Source organism: Ixodes scapularis, unplaced genomic scaffold, assembly GCF_016920785.2.
Source record: "Ixodes scapularis isolate PalLabHiFi unplaced genomic scaffold, ASM1692078v2 PGA_scaffold11__112_contigs__length_91849675, whole genome shotgun sequence".
NCBI classification, from domain to species: domain Eukaryota; kingdom Metazoa; phylum Arthropoda; class Arachnida; order Ixodida; family Ixodidae; genus Ixodes; species Ixodes scapularis.
In genome coordinates this window covers 46,966,973-46,989,408 of record NW_024609837.1, presented here as the reverse complement: position 1 = coordinate 46,989,408, position 22,436 = coordinate 46,966,973, and the positions used below count along the sequence as shown (strand labels likewise).

Genomic DNA, 22,436 nt, shown 5'->3' with positions numbered 1-22,436 from the left:
ACATTTACTGGTGTCTCCTTCAATAGTGCTATCTCCTTCCTAACGTTTGAGACTAAAGAGGAAGATGCGGAAATTAATATATTTATATACACGTTTGCAAGAAAGGCTCCTGTGCGCTGCCATTTTAAGCGATGCTGGCGCCCCGTACCGTTTCCGCCATGCTGGGGTGCGCCAGGGGCACGTCAGTGGGGTGCGCGATGACAAGATGGTGCCGTTTGCTGCATCGCCGATGGCTAACGTTAGCGGCACACTTACTGTGTCGGAACGCGGGAGGAGGTATCCACACAGAATCGTAGCATCACATATTGTAGGACGGGGCATCTCTAAGGGTTGGAGCTGACTCTATAACGATCGCAGCCTCTGTTCCTGCATGTTGTGGAAGCCAGAGCTGCCTCGAGCGCAGCCATCGTTGATGCAAAGGCCATGCGACTTGTGGCGGATTCTGAAGAGCGCCTTAAGACTTTAGATCTTTTTGCAATTTTTCGATTTGTTACCGGTTTAGTCATTTTATTTAATTATCCGTGCTCTTTCGCGGTCGAAGACGACACGTGTACGTTTTATAGTTATTTTTTAAATTTCTTTCTGCGCTCAGTGGTGTGCGCTTCGGCGAGAGACGCTTGGCAACATTGTACGAAAACCAGCGAACGTCCTGGCTGGAGAGTAGGTCCGCCTCACCTTGGCGCGCGGTTCGAGGTTAAGCCGGGATCCCACTTGCAAAGGTGTATACACCCGGAAAAAAAAAACACAAATTCACACCCTATACACTGGAAGATAAAGAATTCAGGAAGAAAGAAAAAAGAAAAAGAAAAACACTATTGACAAATTGAGATAGAGCGCCCTTCGGCTAATCCAGCACTGGTTTCATGTAGTTGATCTCATTTCTGGACAAGGCGAGAGAAGGGGCAGCGATGTTGTGATCGTCATGGGCTATCTTGTATTCCTCAATGATCTCTCTCCCTAGCTTGTTCTTATGTCTCCCAATCGTGCAGGTGTCCTGGAACCGGGCTTCACAGTCCGTACAGAGGCGTTGATGAACCACTATTGGGTGGAAAGTGTCGTCCGAAGCACGAGAGACCTCGAGGACGTGCTCTCGTAGGCGCGTGTTGAGGCAACGACCTGTCTGTCCAATGTATCGGTCGCCACATGAGAGAGGGATGGAGTATACCACCCCCTCTTCACACGGAACGGTCTGATGAGCGTGTTTGATGGAACATCTTTTTAAGGATTCGTTATTGTTCACGTGCCTGCACAGTTGTTTCAGGCGCAACTTGCACGAGAAGACAACCGAAACGTTGAAGCGCGCTGCAATTGCCTTCAGTCTGTGCGCCGAGTTGTGCACATAGGGAATGCAGATAACGCGTGAAGGCTTACTACGTGGAGCACGGGGCCTTTGGGTGGTTAGAATTAACTGAAAAAGAATGGTGCTCAGTAGACCTTGCGGATAACCGAACAGGATAACCTTGCGGATAACACGCTCTTTCATTTTGTTTCTAGAGTTCGGTTTCTTATAGGAGCGCATCTACGCGCCCGCCGTCTTGCTCCGCAGTAGCTCCGACGCGCAACACACATCCGCCCTGCTTACCACAATTCTACGAGAAAGGCGAGGGGGTGGCTTCGCGCCGTGGCCACCTGGGAGCAGGACCGCGGGCGCAAAGATGAGCTCCGATAAGAAACCGAGATCTTGAAACGTGTCCTAATTGAGCATTTTTTTAGAAAACACCGTAAAATGCTGCCCCGGCGTTAAAACCGTCTAAAAATAGTTGATATAGTGGTTTTCAATGATGCTCAGCAAGTTTCTAATTGGAGCTATATGTCTACTTGCATAATTAAAAAAGTTTATTAACAAATTTTACTTAATTAGCCGAATAATAGTTCCGACTATCACCCTATTCTATGTGCTCTTGTCCGTATAACTCACCTCCACAAACCGCATAAGCGTAGCTTTCACGGCTTTTTTAAAACAAATATGAAAGAATAAGTAAAACATCCGGTATATAGGGCGTTTTTATTATATAGTTCTTAACAGAGTGTTTTTTTAAGAGGCTGAGGAAGCTACAAAGATACGGTTCATGCAGATGAGTTGCACGGCCAGGGGGGCACAATGTTCTACAAAGAATGCAGGTAAGAAGTAATTAATTAACAAAAAAACTAATTGACTTTTTAATTATTGGATTTAGGGCACACGTTTGTATTATTAAATTAGGATTCCTTAAATTCTAAAGCCAATTCAATTTTAAAAAATTCTGGGACAAGCGCGTGGTTTGAGATATTCCTCCCCAAAGTTTGGTGTGAAAACCAGCTTGAAGCCAGCCGATACCGAAACCAAACACGCGAAGAAGAAGGACAACCCACTTTACTCCGGAGAGGCACATGTCAATGGCAATATTGCCGCGCGCAGGGCCGATAAAGCAACGCTCGGTCACGGACTTCTAGAAGGTTCTCGTTTATTCTTGAACCGGAAATAAATTCTATCATCTATTCCTGCTTTTGTTGTTCTAGAAAGCGCGTGTTCTTTCTCACCCCGAGCGCGTGACGCTCTAGCCTTCTTTGCTGAATCTTCTAGATAGTGACGCACTCTAGATAAGAGGCCGCCCGCAACCTTGTCGTGTCAGTCTCGCTCCAGCGTTCGACTCCACTCTTACGCCGAATTTGACGCCTGCGACGCGCTGCTGTTATCTTCTGTTTCCTTTTTTTTTTTATGTTTCAGCACAAGTTTAGCACTATTACACGTTCAGTTTACTCAGTTATTCGCCGCCTCATCACTTGTCCTTTGTGACAATATTTGCGTCACTGTTTTATGGGACAGCATGCCGGAGATGATTACAGTCGGCGTTCCGCGGCTAGGCGGCAAAAGGGATAAGCCATTTAAGGGGCCATGACAAGTTAATTTGTTTTGCGCCGCGGTATCGATGGCGAATGATTTCTTGAATTACTTGACATTCCTTGTCGAATATTATGTCCCCCTGGGAGTGCACCATCGCTGCCGGGAACATCAATAAATAAATATTTTTTTCTCCATCGAAGTATTCCAATTTTGGGTCCCGAATGAAGAAAGAGTACGAAGTGGAATAACGTCAGTCAATATTTTTATTGGGACTTAAAGGCAGCTTGCAATTAGAAGGCAGTGGCTGTAGCCCCCAATACAGCCACCGGGAGGGCCACAAGACTTACACCAAGATGCACTATATATTTTGAATGTATATGACTGACATCGTACAGACAATTTATTTGTTCTAATTTTAAGTGGGCCTTCAATCTTGAATTTAAAGACTGCGAATGCTGAAATACCATATTACTCCGTGAACAGAAACTATGTATATGTTTAATCTACTCATAAACTGTAGTGCTCATTTCTAATTTACCATTATTTTCCTATAGAGCAGTTTACACACAATATGCTTCAAATAAATATATTTCAGAATTGCAACTTACCAATCTCGGTTCCATATTTTCCCCAAAGAAGCCTCTAATCAAAACGCTTTCTGATAATATTGACGCCTTTTGCAGTTCTAGGCGTAAATCCTTCTTAACCAAAACTATCTGCTTTCCCCCTTTTGTCCTTTCTTCAAGCAGTCTTGGGAATACAATAGCGTCCTCTAGAGATACACCTAAGTAGAAGCAAAAAATCATTATGTCTGTAAGCTGAAATGATTACGTCAACATTCAGCTTATATTTAGAAACTCAAAAAACACAATATCCTTAAAAGATGTCCTTAAAGTTATTTTTTATTTTTTTTATTTATCCATACTTTTAGCCCTTTGGGGCTGTTACAGGAGTGCAACACTACACAAAATAAAACGCTAGGTAATAGTTTTATTCATATTGCGTGTAAGACAACTTGTAATCAAGGAAATAATAAATTAAACATGCAATTTACGTTGAGTGTAATGTGGATTTATTTTGATATATGTAAACTGCTAACGTCTTTCGAGCAACACATTATAGTTTGTAACTTTATACCTGGTTAGGTTTAATACCTACTTGAATACACGATCGAATGCTAAGCGCTCTACAAAAAAAAAGTGGCAACAAAAACCGAAACACCAAGAGCGGAGCCCCTAATAGTTGGAACAATATAAGATAACAAGAACACGGCAACCTATCTGTAAAGCATGATGAAAGAACACAGCGCAAAAAGGTACAAAAGGAAGCCACACACCGGACAAGACAAAGCACTGACTCGCAATTATGTATTTTTACTTATATACAATAACAAAACAAAAATACAGTTTCACGTGTTCTCGCGAACATCTTCTGCCAATGATATCTACTTATTACGGCAGGCGCTGAACCTTCATCTTCAGTTTCTGGAATCATGAAAAAAAAAGAAGTAGGTGAACAAACTGGTGGAGACAATTGTGGTGTGTGTGTGTGTGTGTGTGTGTGTGTGTGTGTGTGTGTGTGTGTGTGTGTGTGTGTGTGTGTGTGTGTGTGTGTGTAGACACTGTAGAGGAAAGGGGGGGATTAAGTTTAAATTTTAGATTCCATAAGAAAGTGTGCTCCACTACCTCGACATCTCCATCAACAGGACACTCCCATGTCTGCTGGAGGTACAGTTCAAGATATAATAAAGATATTCTTGATATCAGTAAGATATTCTTATTATTGTAATGAGGGGTATTGCATTAACATATCTAAGCTTGGCAGTGAAGAAATACTGCTTCCACGCTGTAGGAAGCAGCTTCAAGTTGAAAATTGGCAGACTTAAAAAAGTGGGCTGTCATGTAAGACGTGGCAGGCACACTACTGAAGAGGAGAAAGCTTAACAAGTATTAAAACGTGGTGTGGAAAGAAAACGACCAGTGGAAATCGCGTATTTAAAGAGTTCCACACACACAAAAAAAAAGAAACCTGAACTAATATAGAAGACAAGAGCGCAACAAACACGGACAATTAGAAGAACACTACAGGACGGGACAAAGAGCTACTATCAACTGGCGTTTTGAATGTGAAAGAGGAAAACGAACCTGGAGATTTTTAGTGATAGAAAAGGAAGAGGAAGGTTGGTGTCAAAACAAACTAAGGAAAGGATTTTTTATGAAAAACTATAAAGAAAAACAGGGCTCTGGAAACGAGAGTAGACAAGAAAAATAAGAAAAAACAATTAGGAACAAAAAAATAGAAAAAAAGTAAAGAAGAAGTTTAAAGAGCACACTAAGAGAGAAAGAAAAATTTGAAATATTGTAGCGTTTAAAGAAAAACAATTCTGGTATTGTAGTTTTCTGTCAGATAAGGCTACTGACGGTGCGCTACTGCGAGCGTCCCCTCTGGCTTTGACGATTTGAGCCTAATAGACCTTCCTGGCTCTCGAGTTGAGGTGTTGCTACAGAATTCTCGTTTTAGCAAACCCAAGGGTGCATTCGCAGTCTCGGATATGTAGGGCGAGGTGTACTGCCGGAGGTATTTTAGTGAAAGGGCATGTTCACGTAGTCTGATGTTGACATACTGGCAAGACTGGCCCACATACACTTTCCCACAGGAGAGCGGAATCTCATAGACGACCACTATATGGCACGTGACATACTTGTGTGTATTTGCGCTGAAAGCTGCATTGGTCTTGTAGATGCTTCTCAGAATCGACCTTGGGACAAAGCCTCTTGAGTTTGTCCGGAGCAGATATAGCTACATTGACTCCGAACCGGCAGGCTACCCTCTTCAAGTTCATAAAAAAATAATATATATATATATTTTCCTTTCCTTGGGTTTCTTTGCTTTGACAGCAATCTTCTTCTTCCTTTTGTATCACTAAGAAATCTCCAGGTTCGTCCTCCTCTTTCACATTAAAACGCCAGTTAATAGTAGCGCTTTGTCCTGTCCTCTCCTGTTCTTCTACTTGTCCGTGTCTTTTGCGCGCTTGACCTCTATAATGCATTACCAACTAGAACAGCAGTTAATTATAATATAATATGGAGAACTGCTACGGAATTTCAGTGTTTTTTCAGCCCCACAAAAAACGAGTGAGATTTGTTCCAGAGATTATGCAAAGGCAGAAGGAATCCATAAGAAGACGTGATGTAAAAAAACATGCCATGTGCCACTGGTGTTGGGTACAACCATGGGCGTCGCCCCCACTCTAAGAATTGAGGGGGGCAAGGCATGTGTGTCCCCCCCCCCCCCCCTGACACAGCCACCACCGGCAAACACTGGCCGGCGGCGCCAGAGGGAGACCAGGGGCACAGCCTTCTGGCCCGGGGGGGGGGGGGGGAGGGGGGGGGAGGAGGGGGGCCATGGCCCTGGGTGGTGGGGGGGGGGGCGGCCCTCTGGTTTGTCTCTCCACTCAAAAAAAGTTGGTACACCACTGCGTACAACATTTCCCTCTCGTGCGGCCGCACTTACGTTGGGCAAATGGGACGCTGCCTGAACGATAGGCTCCGTGCGCACAAGTACACTCTCCAAGCCATAGTGGGAGGACGCCTTTCAGTTCACTGTAAATAGTGCCTATGGGAAGCGTCGTTTAATACCTCTACGATTTCGGGACGGCAAAAAGAAAAAGCTCGAGGTATATCTAAGCATTTCTTAGGAGTTGTGAATGCGAAAGCATGCATGTCGCTCGTCCGCTCTCTTGGTCGTCTGGTCGTCCGCTCCCCTTGTCGTCTGCTGCGTACTAGCGCGCGCGCGCTTCGAGATCTTGGAGGCCCTGGCGCAGTGGCCAATGGGAGCCCCGTCGACGCGCACCAGTTAATGGAACTGAAGGCGATACGGAAACTAGGAGCCGCTTTCGCACTTCAAACTGATGACGTCAGCCCGCTTTACGAGACAGTTAATGCTTTCACATTCAAAGTGACACGTCAGGTGCCTGAGGCACTCTACAGGGAGTATACGAGAAAACCGAAACGTGTCTTTCACACCGAAAAAAAAAATTAACTAGACATCTGGGAGAGCTTAAACTCTGTCAGGACGTTGCCCCAGTCGTTCGAGAAAGATGCCAAAGTTTCAACACTTACTATTACCGCAATAGAAACTAACAAGTGAAAAATGGTTTTCGCCCATAAGAGGACGCCGTCCGTGAGAAGCGGCAGACGAAATGCCGCTGTTTGCAACCGCATCTCACAGATGGCGCCTCTATCGGCCAAAGTTTTTTTTTATTAGTTTCGGTTTCAGGCTGGCTGTTTGCCGCACACTACGGTCGTATCGTTTCTCATGTGGTCCGCTCGGTTTGGGTGCAATTCCAGACTGTTGTTGAACTTTTTTTAACCCAGGTCAGGCTCGCTAAATTGTGTATTTGTATAATGCCTTAGTTTATCCTCAACAAATATGTTTTGTTGCTTCACCAGCTGGCTCGGCATTCTTGGTGTTGTGACGCGAGCCTTGCACTGCTTTACAGGTCGTACATATTGTGCGACACCGGATTGTATGGTATGAAGATAAGACAAGGACCGATATCTGAGGAGAAACGAGGGCGCCAACAAAGAATATAATTTGCATATGGATTCATAGACACGGGAAAGCGGCCGCGACAAGAGTGGCCAGGCTCCGTGACGGCAGCATTTGGCAACTCTGAAAAGGGCCTTTGTCAGGGTATTCAAATAAATAAACCGTGCAGTTCACGGGAAGGTGTAAGTTTGTTCCGTAGATCGTTGCCATATCAGTTTTATGCAGGGCCCTACGGCTCTACTGCAGTCCGAATCAGGGCTTCGGCGTGGTCTTCTTGGCGCCAAGTGCAAAGGCCAAGCCTGGTCTCGTACTCTCCGAATGCCGCAGTTCGCATCTCGTCCGTGATGAGAGCGAACGCTGCCGCGATGCGCTGCTTTGAGGTGCCGAGTGTGGGGATGCGGCCCTTGTAAAGCTGGGACTTTACAAACCCCTAAACGATCAAGTCTCATATTGTGAGGTCTGGCAATCGTCGCGGCCACCGCATGTTCGACAATCTCCGGCCCATCCAGCGTCCTGGAAAGATGGTGTCCAGCCAGTCCCTGACACTTGTCACCCATTCGGGTGGCGCCTTATCTTGCGCGAAAATGCCTACGTCCCGCTGCGTGTGTAGTGCTTCCAACTTGGGAAGAATCTCATCCTGCATCATCTTAAGGTATGTGTCTTCAGACACGTTGCCGTCGAATAAAAACTGGCCAACGACGTCCTGTTTCAGATTCCGCTCCAGACTATGACCAAACGGCATTTCCTGTTACTTTCGGCGTCTGCAAAGCCATCTCGAGCGTCAAGTGCGGATTCGTCGAAGTCCAATAGCGGCAGTTCTGGCTGTTGACCTGCACGTCCCGGTGAAATGTCGCGTCATTACTAAACGGCAAAAACTGCAGATGTCATGGATCTTGTGCAATCCCTGAGGGCCTCGCCCCGTCGAAAGTCGAGTTGCTTCTCGTACTCATCGGGCAAAAAGCTCACGAATCGGGCCAAGCTTGTGCGGGCGACTCTCGCGGATAGCCTTGCGCACAGTGCGCTTGGATACACCGAACAAACGTGTGGCTCTCCGCAAAGACAAATGGAGATCTACCTGGAATGCGCCGAGGATGGCGAAGCGGAGCTCTTCTTTTTGGTGAAGACGTGCGTTTTGTTCTTGACGCCACTTTCTTTTGCAAAGCGCCGGGCTAACGTCCAGATAACCGACTTGAAAGGTGGTCAAAAGCAGAACTCCAAAAACAACTTGCGCTTGACCTTTTTAAAGCTCCCCAGTTCGGCCTAAAGCAGTACGACCTAACTCCGTTGTTTACGCGTTAACTGCCGCATAAGCAACACCAGATGGTAATAAAATAAAACTGAAGAAAAAGAATCAATTCAGGTGCGCGCTGATGACTGTCGGCGTTCGTGAAGAAAGAAGACGACGTCTGCTTCAGTATTTATCAGGTTGCCCTTTCAAGAAAAAAATATGAAAAAAACCGAGTGACTACAAGTTCACAACTTTTATTTAGTTTTTTTTTTTTCGTCTATTAATAACCGACAAATTTGGGGACAAGGATGCCAAATATTTTTTCAGGTATCAAAGCTTTTCTGCCCGTCGTTCGGGTTCGACATAAAAAGGAGCGTGGGAAGCCTCGAGGGCAAATGGTGCCATCTGCGAAATGCGGTCGCACACAGCGACATCCCGTCTGCTGCTTCTCACGGACGGCGTACTCTCATCGAGGAAAACAGTATTTCACTTCTAACGTTTTATTGCGGTGTTGAAACTTTGGCATCTTGCTCGAACGGCTGGGGCTACGTTCTGACGGTGTTCAAGCTCTCTGCGATGTCCGACTTATTTTTGCGGCGCGAAAAACAGGGCTCCCTTTTCTCGCAAAATTCCTGTACATCCACAATGGTGGAAGAATCCACAATGGTGGAATTGCAGATTCTTACTTGTCAACGCCACTGACGCTGCGCTAACGGAGCGTTAGCGCAGCGTCAGTGGCGTTGACAAGTAAGAATCTGCAATTCATAAAACTGAAAATGAATTTCCAGCGCGTGCAGTAATGAGTAGATCTCATGGACAGAAGATGTGCGTGTGAACGCGTGGAGCACTATACGTTTTCTTTCTTCTTGTCTATCAGTAACAACGCATAGTTGCGAGACAGCACCCTGTCCTGTTCTGTTTGTCGCTTCATTTTGTACCTGTTTTCAGTATTTTATTTCATTATGTTTCACCACTAACAACAAGCCAAGCTCTCAACCTTATGAAACGCATGTGTAGCCCAGATAATAAAGCGCCAAAACGGATATTACTCTAGTCTTATATGTGGCAGTCATGGCCATTCAAAGAAGACGTATAACGTGATAAATTGTGTTATTTGCCCACATTCGAGTTACCAAACAACTCCAGATGCCCTCACGGATGACACTTTCGCTGGCATTGATAACAAACTTGCCAGAATTAATACTTGTAGTGGTTTACACTCCGTTCAACTGCCCTACTTTCCCAAAAACGTTTTTTAAGGAAATAATACAGAAGTTATAAACGCAGTTACTGCGATGTCTATCTTCTTATCTTTATGTATTTTTCTTATCTTTATTAATAATATATCAAAGGACATACAAGTATCATTCAATAATTTTGCAGATGACTGTGTTATTTATTTGGAAATACTATTCCCCCAGGATCAACTGAATCTCCGTAATGCGCTACTGCAGATTGAAGAATGGCCAAGCGATGGCAAATGCGAATACATTATGACAAAACAACAGCAGTAACTATAGCTTAGAATAAAATTCCCCTGCGTCTTACTTACACTGTGAACCGAACAGCTGTGGATTACTATAAATACTACGGCATTACGTTTAAGGGCAAATTCACTTGAAATCAACACGTTTATCAAATTGTGAACAAGGCTGGGTGTAAACTTTTTACGCTTAGGCGTACCTTTCCGTTTTGCAGATACAGCATTATACCAATGCTGAAGTAGGCTAATCCTTTTTATTCTTTCCGCACGTCAAACAAGTTGATCAGATTTATTACGATTGCCCACTAGGCGAGTTGGTGGTTTAAGGTATTTAACGTTACAGCGCACCAGAAGAAGACTCACAGTCACACACGATTAAAATATAACACAATTTCTCAGCGCTGACTCACAACTCTTGGCTTGCTTTGGTTATATTATTTTTCTACTCAGAATGAACAATTCGTTTTCTGTGCACTAAAAACGACATGCCAATCAAGAAATTGAAAAAAAAAATTAAAAATTGAAAAGTGTCTTAACTAATTAATAAAAATCAAAAGAAATTAAAGTTAAAAATTAAAATTGAAAAACAAAAAATTAAAAAAATACTGAAGAATTCTCACTGTTGCTGCCTGGCAGGCCATTCGGTCAAACGTCAATACCAGATGATGGTGGGAATAATTTGTCAAGAGACATTTACACAAAACGATGTGATGATAGCACGGGAAGGCGAGACATCAGGAACAGTAAAAAATTGTGTTTTCTTATAGCCACTACCACGTAATATGAGTTTGCGGGAGCATGCACTCCATATATTTTGTTTTAATTGACGCAAGTTCAAGAAACGTAGTTCTCCAGACTTTTAGGCAGGATGAGACAATGTGCACGTTGATACTACCAGGGTAAATGCATGCTGCCAACATCGTTTTAATTTATGAAAACAGGACAGACTTCGAAGGATTAGGGATCGAGGTGCTTAACGAGACGCAGGGCAATTCATAGGGCATGCATCAATGCAAAGTTCTCATAGTCAATAACTTTAAATATTAAGATGGTTCAACGAAGGCATAGAATACTGCCAAGAGACCGCGAAGTACCTGGAGACTTATGGAAACAGAATAATAAAAACTCAATCATCGAAGCTTCAACGGCTATTCAGTTTTTTTCGTCACTCTCGCTTCACATGCCGGAGCTCATTTGATGCATATTTCAGCGCCGGATGTTGAGGCGTTCCGCAACAAAAGCGAAAATCAAGCCCGGCTGCAACCACCAAGCCATGCATGTTGAGGGGCAGTTTTTGCGCGTTTGATAAGATCGCGGGATATATATGGCAATAAGAGGTTTATATTTTATTTTACCAAGCGGTACTAATATCAGCGTAAATTTGGCAATCGTTTGCCGACTAATTGTGGAGTAGATAGAAATAGCCACTGAAATAGCGCTCGTTCGCATGATAGCCATGCTGGTAAGTCAGCTTCTGTTATGCAACACTAAAAGTTATTGGACCCAAAACCTGTATGGTTAAGGCAAGGCTAGCGAACAAATATCGTAATTGTTGAAACCCATATGAGGGTAAAACGAGAATATGGGTTGGACGTCGTTAGAAAAAAGACGTTATTTGCGAGGCTACGCAACGCAGCTGACGAACGGAATAGAATGTAGAAATCAAGCGCAACGCTCCGATTTTCTCTCTCTTTTTTTTCTAGAGTTCAACCTTAAATAAATCTTTGCTGTTTGGTTGTTATTATATTTAAATACAAAACAAATGCCCATCGAAAGCACACAATTTTAATATATTATTATTTTTAATGGATTCCAGTTCACAATTTCTTGAATATTTATCAACAAATATATTTTCGGGATTTACTTTGGCGGAATATTTTTCATTTTAGATCATCACACTAAAACTAGTATGAATAAAAAACGATTTAAACCATGAATTTCATCACATTGATTTTTATTTGCTACCCTGGTGGGGTAGCAAATAATAGGTTGCTGCGTGTTAGTGCTATTGCACCTTCGCTCCATTTGACAGATTGGCCAAGTCAGTCGATGTTTTCACTTCGCTAATTGTACTTTGGAGTGTGAGATTTTTGGGGCTTGGAACTTTATTGATTAATATATCAATTAATCGATCAATACTTTAATCACGGTTAACTTTTCTAACCGGTTAATATGTTAAAATGTGACAAAAAACACAAAAAGTATTAATTCAACCCATTAACAACGCAGACGTGGACGAGTACATATGTATGGAGGCAGGCGTTACGCTACATTTAAAGCTGGAGTAAACTGTAGGAGACAGATTTGTAACTCCAAACAAGTGGAGTAGTAGTTATACGTCTATCAGCCACTTTAACACCGTGTGAGTGTACGTTTAGAACAGCAGAGCTTGTCGTGAACAGTCAGGGGAGTCCGCTATAGCCGGAGAATATCAACAAAACTGTTTGCCTCTGCGGCTGAAGGAACTTTAGGATATGGACGTTTTTTTATCGTTCTCAAGAACACTCAAGGTAGATTTAAAATCAAAAACTTGGATTCCTCTGTTTCACAGATATTTAGTATAGGCAATAATTATTATCCCCCTTTTTAATAGTGGTATGCTTGGGAATTACCAAAACTTATTATTGGTTAATTAATCGATGAGTCGGTGGATATCAATCTGGTCAAATCTTTAATAGACGCCAAGCACTGGAGATTTTGTGGCCACCGCGGCCGACTACATTATTTCCAAAAAAACTTTAATGTACTTATAGTGTTCCTGTTATGAGAGTTATTTACATAATGCAATACACATAACAGCCTATGTGTACCGAGTGCAGATGCACAATATGAGCGTGTGAACTAGATCTCGGCTTTTTATAGCACTACTGTCTCCACAATACCTACTGTCGCTCAATTTCTTTTTCGTCAATTTTGGAGGAAATGTAATTTATACTTTGAATTCCGGCCTTAATTTGACCAGAGCACGTTTAAAGACTCGCCGTTGCGCAATAGAGCACGGCGTGATGTTTACAATTATAGCTCGATGTCATTATTATGAGCAGCGTATATTTGCTTTTAAAAACATTTTCCGACCACAACACATGCTCGATAATTTTGCGCTGCGTATTGAACTTTTTTGGGATGATCGAACTACATCTAAAGGTTAAAAACGTAGTGAGAAAGAAGTGAGTCGTTTTACTGTAGACGGTTGTTGAAAAATGATATAAACGACTTCACAGCGCTACGGTTCAGCAGCAGCCAAGATGCAGCATCAGTACACGTGGCGCACTGCAGATCCGGGATCAGCAATATATAACAGCGGGAAGTGCCTGTTTGACATAAGGTCAGCTTTACAAGTGGCCGGGACTTTCCGGGGCTGAGTGCACACGCTGAACTCTTGGTATTTTCACTGTTGCTCATCGCATTGTTCTTCTGGAATTAAAGGCGCCGTGCAACAACATTCGGTGGGAATGTTTCCCCTCCTTACATACGCTCACTGGCCCTAGGAAATCTCAAAAATATTCGCTCGAAAACTTACTGACCGAGAAGCTGCTTTGGCGCCGAATAATTTCAAGTATGAAAATGAACGTTTCCTTTCAATCTCTCGTTCGCAAAGGACTTGACGGCGAAGTTGTGGGGTTACACTGTTGGTGTTGCCGACAATGCAATCTCAAGAATTTTTATCATTAAACTTTGCGATCCTCGAGGTGACGATATTTAAATGCGGCGTATACATTTGGCCCGAGTACTGAGTGAGCATTGCATTTTAACTTGCGGCAATCAATACGTGGACGTGCATTCGGGTAGTGGCTCGTGCCAGATCGCTGCGATGATGGGATTAGCCGACCTTTTATATTGCGTGGAACTCAGCGTGTACCCTCTGCTTTCCGATTCTGACACGTGGCTGAAAAACGTTGTCGGCATAAAATGGGATCCTCATCCCGTGGCAGCTTGTTCTGGCTGCGCGATGGGGAAATTGACGCTACTCTTTTTTCAATATTTTCTGGAACAGATATTGCGCTTAGAAAGAAACTAAAGCCTGGTCATAGGTTATGATAGTAAAAAAAAGGCAATTCTAAGCTGTATTTCCTGGAAGTATAAAAAATTGTTAGATTTTTTTAAATATCATATTCGTGATTTTTTTTTGTTTGTTTAGAGCATGCAGAAAGGCACTTGTTCCACACGGGCACCCAAATTGCTTCTTCACATCTGTAAAAATGAAATTGGTTTTAGGTTTTTCTTATACGTCCTTTTTGGTCAAGGTGAAATCGAAAGCATTGTCTGCAGCTAATTATACCTGGAGTCACAAATTTTGTGCTAACATATTCCCGAAGGATCTACCAATGAATATTCCTATAACTTTTTCTTGTGTATAATTATTATTTTTTTTTTTTTGGTTTTGGGGGAGGAAAATTAGGTATCATTGTGACCAAACCGGACCCTTGGCAAATTTTATCAACTCGAGCGGTTTCTTTTTTCCTTTTTTTTTTAGCATGTTGCGCTGACATTAATAGTGCTTACCACTGCTTGCTGGATTAGCGTAAAAAAGAAATTGCGTTTTGCTCCTGTATTCTTTGTGGGGCATCCACTTGTTTCTACACTTCGTTTTAGCTTATTAAGTCTAGACCAAGGTGTAAGATAGAGAGGTGGGGAAACGAGAGCCAAATGAGCAACCGGATTGTGTCCCCCTCGGTTTTCTTTTTTTCTGTGGCGCCATCTCTGTGGAGCACCGCGAACTCTCACTCCGGGTGGGCGACCGGTGGCGACCGGCTAAACTGACGAAGATGTTTTTTTGTGGATTTTTAATGGAGGACTGTCGTGCTCTCGGTTTATTTTGCGCGCTCTCCCATAGAGTTCCACGCAAATCCGATTCCGATTTTTTTCCTCTCGCCGCAGCGCCATCTGTCGGAAATCGGGGGTACCCGCAAGCAGACAAGTACACAATCCGGTCACGGCGCTGCGGTAGGCTTCTATTGGCCGTTTCCCCACCTGTCTATCTTACACCCTGGTCCATACGCAGCCGACCCTACGGCTGCGTCTGGTGGGACCAATCAGACAGTATCAAAAGCGCACCATCATGCTGTTCGTCATGTTGGTCTACGAGTTCTATCGTCCAAATCAATCATAAAAAAAGGGCCCAGTGATTGGCGCTTTGGACGCCGCTTGATTGGTCCCATTACCTCCTAGTGTCGGCTGCGTCTGGACTTAAAGCGCTTGACCGGTCGAAACCGGAAGTATTTGCGTTTTTGCGCTCGTTACGTCGAAGGACCGTTCATATAGACAAAAGTCATGTTTGTTTTGATATATGATCTCCCTTTAATATCTAACCTTTCACGAGCGTATCTATGAAACTGCACCCCGAAATTTCGCAGGTGTCATTGGCTGACATCCGTAGCTGTTGCGTGACGTCACATAACCCAAAGGTTTGTCGGATCGTCGGGATAACAAGCGTTGGTCGATGGATGTCTTGTATTTTCTTTCAAATTATATAGTCTCCTAGGTTGTACCCTACTGAAATACGGTTCTTTTAGTGCAGTTCCCGAGCGTGTGCCAAAAAAAAAGGTCACGCCTTTTAACAGGACATTACTCGAAAACAGCCATAAGCTGCGAGCAAACGTATGCTATTTCGCGCAACCACAACTGCGACTGCCACCGATCGAACTAATACCGCTTGCAAACCAAAGGATGGAGATTTGCTTTCGAAGCGACATCTGGGTGCACATATCGGCGGATCCACAGGATCGGTAAAAGGCTGCGGGTCGCTCCCTCGGAGGCGCTTCTCACGGGAGCTTATATGCGGGAACTCGGAACGGGAGCTTTCGATATCACCCTCTTATGCTTCCTCTACTTGCCCCCATGAGCAGTATTTGCCCCAAAATGACGTCACAAGACAAGTTCAATGGTGTGTATAAAACCAACCGTGGAATCTTGAAGTTAACATATCCTAAAACCAAAACCGTCAAGATCGACAGTACGGCATTAAAATTATTTCCGTCAATGAAACCAGAATGAACCATATTTGAGTAAGATGCGAATTATGTTGTAGTGTAAATAAAATATGACGTATAGAGCTTTCGTGCTTAATGCTGTAAGGGGTTTGCATTATTCCTTTACCTTCATACATGCAATCATTTTTTGTATATTGTATACTTTATATTGTTTGTTTTCTTGCGATTTATAAAAGTTCGAGCTGTCGGGAAGATGTCGATCACATTGTTTAAGTTGGTAACTTTCGGCTGAATGCATTTATTTTGTCTTTTTATGTACCTATGTGAACAGTGTCTCGTCAGGCTTCTGAGTCCTTTGCGCAAACCCCTCTTTCAGACCCTACCCCAAGAAAGAAAACCTTTAGTGATGATGTCCTCGTGAGATTTTGGCCAGTAGTGGGCAGCCGACTACAGCGACCAAAAGTCAGAACATCCTACGTAGAAATAATTAATGTTGGGTTATTTTCGGCCCGGCCATGAAGGCTGGGTCACCACGAGGGACCTGCTGCACAAGGTCGCCTTGACCGCCTCTCTACGCCGTCTCGGTTTCTATAAAACAATGGAGTATTCTGTCTCAAATATTATTCCAGTTTTTTTTTAGGAACACACTTTTGCAATTTCCATTGTTTCATATCTTTACGGTGGTTAAGATATCCTTTAAAGAATACTCGACTAGGGTACATAACGTAGGTAAGACAGCGCAGAAAGAAATAGACCAGAAGGAAGAAACAAACAGGACCGGACAGGTGGGACAACCCAGGTTTCAACTTTGGTGCAGTTTATCGACTAGGGTAATTGCTGCTAAAATCTGCGAGAAAAAGTGAGTGATCTTGACAAAGGTAGCTATTCACAAACTTTAGATTCTCAAGTACTCACCCGATAGTGTATGAAGAATACTAAATATCGTGACGAATTTCATAACTGCTTAACAAAAACAAGCCACGTCGCCTTTCTCCAGAGTCACTTGCTTCAATTCCTTACGAAATGTGTTGTTTGCTGATGTTGCTTTTAGAAGACAGCTTTTGAGATGTTAAACTGACAGCGGAATATATACAATACACACTGACATTTGAGAGGCGTAACATTCTACTTTTCTCGATGTATGATTCCCACTGCTGCACAAGGTCGCCTTGACCGCCTCTCTACGCCGTCTTGGTTTCTATAGAACAATGGAGTATTCTGTCTCAAATAGTATTCCATTTTTTTTTTTGGAACACACTTTTTCAATTTCCATTGTTTCATATATGTACGGTGGTTAATATATTCTTTAATGAATACTCGACTAGGGTACATAACGTAGGAAAGACAGCGCAGAAAGAAATAGACCAGAAGGAAGAAACAAACAAGACCGGACAGGCGGGACAGCCCAGCTTCCAACTTTAGTACAGTTTATCGACTAGGGTAATTGCTGCTAAAATCTGCGAGAAAAAGTGAGCGATCTTTACAAAGGTAGCTATTCACAAACTTTAGAAACTAAAGTACTCACCCGATAGTGTATGAAGAATACTAAATATTGTGACGAATTTCATAACTGCTTAATAAAAACAAGCCACGTCGCCTTTCTCCAGAGTCACTTGCTTCAATTCCTTACGAAATGTGTTGTTTGCTGATGTTGCTTTTAGAAGACAGCTTTTGAGATGTCAAACTGATAGCGGAATATATACAATACACACTGACATGTGAGTGGCGTAACATTCTATTTTTCTCGATGTATGCTTTCCAAATAAAAAAATGTAAAATCTTCGCGACTCCAGCGACCTATAAAGGGCGCCACCACCAAACAAACATGGCGGCTGAGTCCAGGTCGCGTCGGCTCGGCCGGGTCGCGTATAAGCAAACCATATCCCGTACAGCACCTGGCCACGTCCCATTGTCACGTGACATGACGTCACTTCCGCCAAGGTAATTTGTCATGTCACGTGACCTGACGTCACTTCCGCTCCAAAACGAAACCAGTTGTTTTATTGCCAACGTTGTTTATTGGTTTGCGAATTGTCACGTGACATGACGTCACTCGCGCCGCTGTGGTAAGGTAAACATGGCACCCGCCGCCGCCTGAAACACGAAGCCTACGCCGTCGATAATCGATGCAGTCGCCGCCTGAAACACGAAGCCTACGCCGTCGATCATCGATGCAGTCGCGGCTGAAGCCAGAAACGCTTGGGAAGCCTACGCGATCGACGCAGTCGCGGCTGAGGCGCTGTGAACGCGTTGGCGCGTGGGACTCAGCACTTGGTGACGCAACTACGCGACGCCCGCAGTAGGCGACGTCTCGCATCGTGCTTCTCGTCGCTTGATACGAGCGAAGCAAGAATACTAACAACGCCTACCGCTCGTTTCCGAAGTCCAGCCTTCTCTCGATGTCGCCGCTGGTGTAGCCTTTATTCTTGCTGAGCAGGTTCGTCGCCGACGCGGCGGATGTGAACCATGTCATGCATAAACTCTTGCCTTCTTCGATACGAAAATATGCTCTGTCGTCACGAACGCTTACGCTGACCCACAAGCTGAATTTGAAGTATTTCCAGCATTTTTATTTCGCCTGTACGTTGTCATCGCATCACAGTTACTCGCGGCGACGCAGATCTTCGTGCTTGCCTTCTAGCGGTGCCGCGGCTCTCCCGACCCAAAATAAAAAGCCGCTCGGCGCTGGAACCACGAATTGGGGAAGTGGTATGGCTATGTGTAGGTTTTAAACGCATCATTAACCCCGTTTTGAAGCAGAAGTCATACCCACTGCCAACAGCACAGCAAATGTTGACTTAACTTGTAGCACAGTCCTTTAATACGCTCTTGGTCACAAAACACCGTAGCGCTATAAACGGGCTTGGTATGCGACCACGTGTGGCACTGGGGTTGACAAGGAGCCAGAAAGCTGTCAATCTAGCCACACCACTGGGAATTGGGCATCCAAGACGTGCTATTGTAGTTTCAAACCCACTCGGAATGAGCCACCTTTAGATCACGGTGACGCATCAACACACTGATAGCATTTCTCACAAGTCTAAGTGTCTTTGGCTCTCTATGCTGAGTCAACTGATCAAACTTTAAAACCTTCATTTCAGGTGCCAATTGTAAACAAGGTGAATGTTATATTCGGCGGCAACACTTAGAAGAACACCGTGCAGAGTCCAAGTGGCGTCGCTCCCACGGCACCCCTCGCTCGGATCAAGTATTGTCAGCGCCAGGAAGCCACGAACACAGATCAGACTTTCTCAACGAACGTCGCAGCATCCTGTTCACTGCACCGTTCTTTTAACCGAAATTCATTAATGAAATGCATTTAACCTCAGTATGCGTTCAATTAACTACGAGGAAGTTTCTGGACCCCTGAAGATGGACGACTCCGCTCATCACGAATGAATTGTAAAGCTTTTTCCTGGTGGAAACTGAAGTTAGTAGTTGGAATGCCTCGAATCCTACTTTGAGGCTAAAAACACTACAAGCTCCGCGAAGTAGCAAGCCGTCTTCCTGGCATTCTGCATGAATAAGCCTACGACACCGTACGAGCCCTGCTCGCACCCAGAAAGTTTTCGCAGGTTGAGTTTGAGGACATCATCAAGCGCCTCAATGAACACCACGACCCCAAGCCAGCAAGAGTGCTCAGTCGGTTCAAATTTCATCAACGGAACTAACCAAACTACGACGGGCTCCGTCTCCGAATACGTGGCCACACTTCCTCCACAATTATTAACTTTCCAAGGATTAGCATCATCGAAGGTTGCGACGAGCTATCGACACAAAAGACAGTTCGCCACGGTGGTGACGGCGAGTGTAGCAGTGGAGGGGGACAGGTTTTGTTCACTTCTACATATTCCACAGAGTACGTCGTCACACATCAGATCAGCAAATATTTCATTTTCTTTGCGATTACGCGCAGGAGCAGCAGTTTTTCGGGGCAAGGTGACACGTTTTTGGTCACTTGTGCTTCAATAAACAATATAAAAACTACAAACTGCCAATTCTTTCAACACTACAATCGCTGCACCAACCCTTGACGTGCATCACGCAATAGTGATACAGGACTGCATGCCAGTACGATGTTTATCCAGATTGAAGCCAGGAGGGATGGCGATTGAACCTCGAATGCCTGGATTCTGCAGTCCAAGCTTCCTGCTTCATGTGCTCCAAGCTGTGGTGCACTAACACGCTCGGCCGCCAATCCCCCTCAGCAGCCCCTTCCATGGGTTGTGGGCCTCGGTCCAGTCCCGCGAGCTGACCGCTCTACCAATGTTGATGCTGTAACCCTGCAGGCAAACAGCGTGCTCGTGATTGCAGCCTGCCACTGATCTGTGAGCTCGATTGATGTTAACACAGCGATGTTTCCAGGCCTGGGTCTGCAACTGAGTGAAACCCACCTGACATGGGTCCCCAGAGGGCTGCCAGCTGTTGAGGCCTTTAGTGCAGTCTCACACTAGGCACACTGTCCTCCACGTTCCTCTGCAGGGAAGGGAGTCTCTTTCTTGGCCTCTTGACAGGCTGGTCACTCGGTGGGCATCCGGCTAGCACCCTTATTGAGCCCCTCATCAACCCTGGCCTATATCGAGCAAGGCTCGTAGGCTGCACCCGGATCTGGTGTCCTCGGGTCCTTCGTGCTGCCGCGGTTTCCTCGAGGCTCAACATGAGGCCAGTAGTGTCACGGTAATATACTAATCAGTTTTGATCATCTAAGGAATGCGGCAATGACTACAGGACTGTTCCACTGAGAGTAATTTTCACCTAACTCGCATGCCTCGACCATGCGACTTATGTGTCCGGGAAATCGAGCTTTTGTGCCTATCCGCGTTTAAGAAACAGCTCCAGTCGTCTGCTCGGTCAACAACACAGGCTTTTATAGAACATCAGCATTTGATAGCCGTAGTTAATTGCACATCTATAACCTTTTCATCGGTCTGCATGACGAGTGGAATAGACATGGATGAAACTCTGCGGAAAGGCTAATTTGACCAAAAAGGGTATTTTTTTGTTTGTCGAAATTTAGAACAATTACTAAGCTTGTAGTTGATGGATGAACCTGCAACTTCGCTTCTCACGGGAGCTGATATACGAGAACTTGAACCGGAATGTTTCGATGTCGCCCTCTTACGGTTCCTCTACTTGCCGCCATTACCAGTATTTGCCTCAAAATGATGTCACAAGACAACTTCAATGGTGTGTTTAAACTCTTGAAGTTAACATATCCTAAAACAAAAACCGTCAAGATCCACAGTACGGCAATAAAATTATTTCCGTCAATAAAAGCAGAATGAATCAGATTTGAGTAGGATGCGAATTATGTTGTAGTGTAAATAAAATATGACGTATGCAGCTTTCGTACTTAATGCTGTTAGCGGTTTTGCAATATTCCTTTACCTTCATAAATGCAATAATTTTTTGTATATTGTATGTTTTATATTGTTTGATTTCTTGTCATTAATATAATTTCGTGCTATCGGGAAGATGTCAATCACTTTGTTGAAGTTGGTAACTTTCGGCTGAATGCATTTCTTTTGCCTTTTTATGTACCTATGTGAACAGTGTGTCGTCAGGCTTCTGAGTCCTTTGCGCAAACCCCTCTTTCAGACCCTACCCCAAGAAAAAAAGCTTTAGCAATGATGTCATTGTGAGATTTTGGCCAGTAGTGGGCAGCCGACCACAGGGACCAAACGTCAGAGCATCCTACGAAGAAAATATTAATGTTGGGTAATTTTCGGTTCGGCCATGAAGGCCGGGTCACCACGAGGGACCTGCTGCACGAGGTCGCCTTGACCGCCTCTCTACGCCGTCTTGGTTTCTATAAAACAATGGAGTACTCTGTCTCAAATATTAGTCCAGTTTCTTTAAGAACACTCTTTTGCAATTTTCATTGTTTCATATCCTTACGGTGGTTAAGATATCCTTTAAAGAATAGTCGACTAGGGTACATCACGTAGGTAAAACCGCGCAGAAAGAAATAGGCCAGAAGAAAAAAAAACCATCAGGACCGGACAGGCGGGACAGCCCAGCTTCCAACTTTGGTACAGTTTGTCGACTAGGGTAATTGCTGCTAAAATCTGCGAGAAAAAGTGAGTGATCTTTACAAAGATCATTCACTTTTTTTACTTTAGAAACTAAAGTACTCACCCGATAGTGTATGAAGAATACTAAATATCGTGACGATTTTCATAACTGCTTTATAAAAACAACAAGCCACGTCGCCTTTCTCCGGAGTCACTTGCTCCCTTCCTTACGAAACGTGTTCCTTGCGGATGTTGCTTTTATAAGACTGCTCGTTAGATGTCACACTGACAGCGGAATATATACAATACGCACTGACTTTTGAAAGGCGTAACATTATATTTTGCTGGATGTATGATTTCCAAATAAAAAGAATGTCAAATATAAATGCTACAGTTCTTTTGCGAT

General features: G+C 44.1%; 1 protein-coding gene across 1 annotated transcript in view; it reads right to left on the bottom strand.

The window, feature by feature from the left end:
• LOC115321042 (venom metalloproteinase 3-like) overlaps positions 1-22,197 on the bottom strand; it is a 58,020-nt gene extending 35,823 nt beyond the window's left edge. The window contains exons 1-2 of the mRNA XM_029981283.2: positions 22,155-22,197; positions 3,433-3,608 (exon numbers count right to left, since the gene is read on the bottom strand). Of these exons, the coding sequence (XP_029837143.2) occupies positions 3,433-3,608; positions 22,155-22,197 (219 nt within the window). The remainder of the gene's footprint in view (positions 1-3,432; positions 3,609-22,154) is intronic.
• Positions 22,198-22,436: the final 239 nt, after the last annotated feature.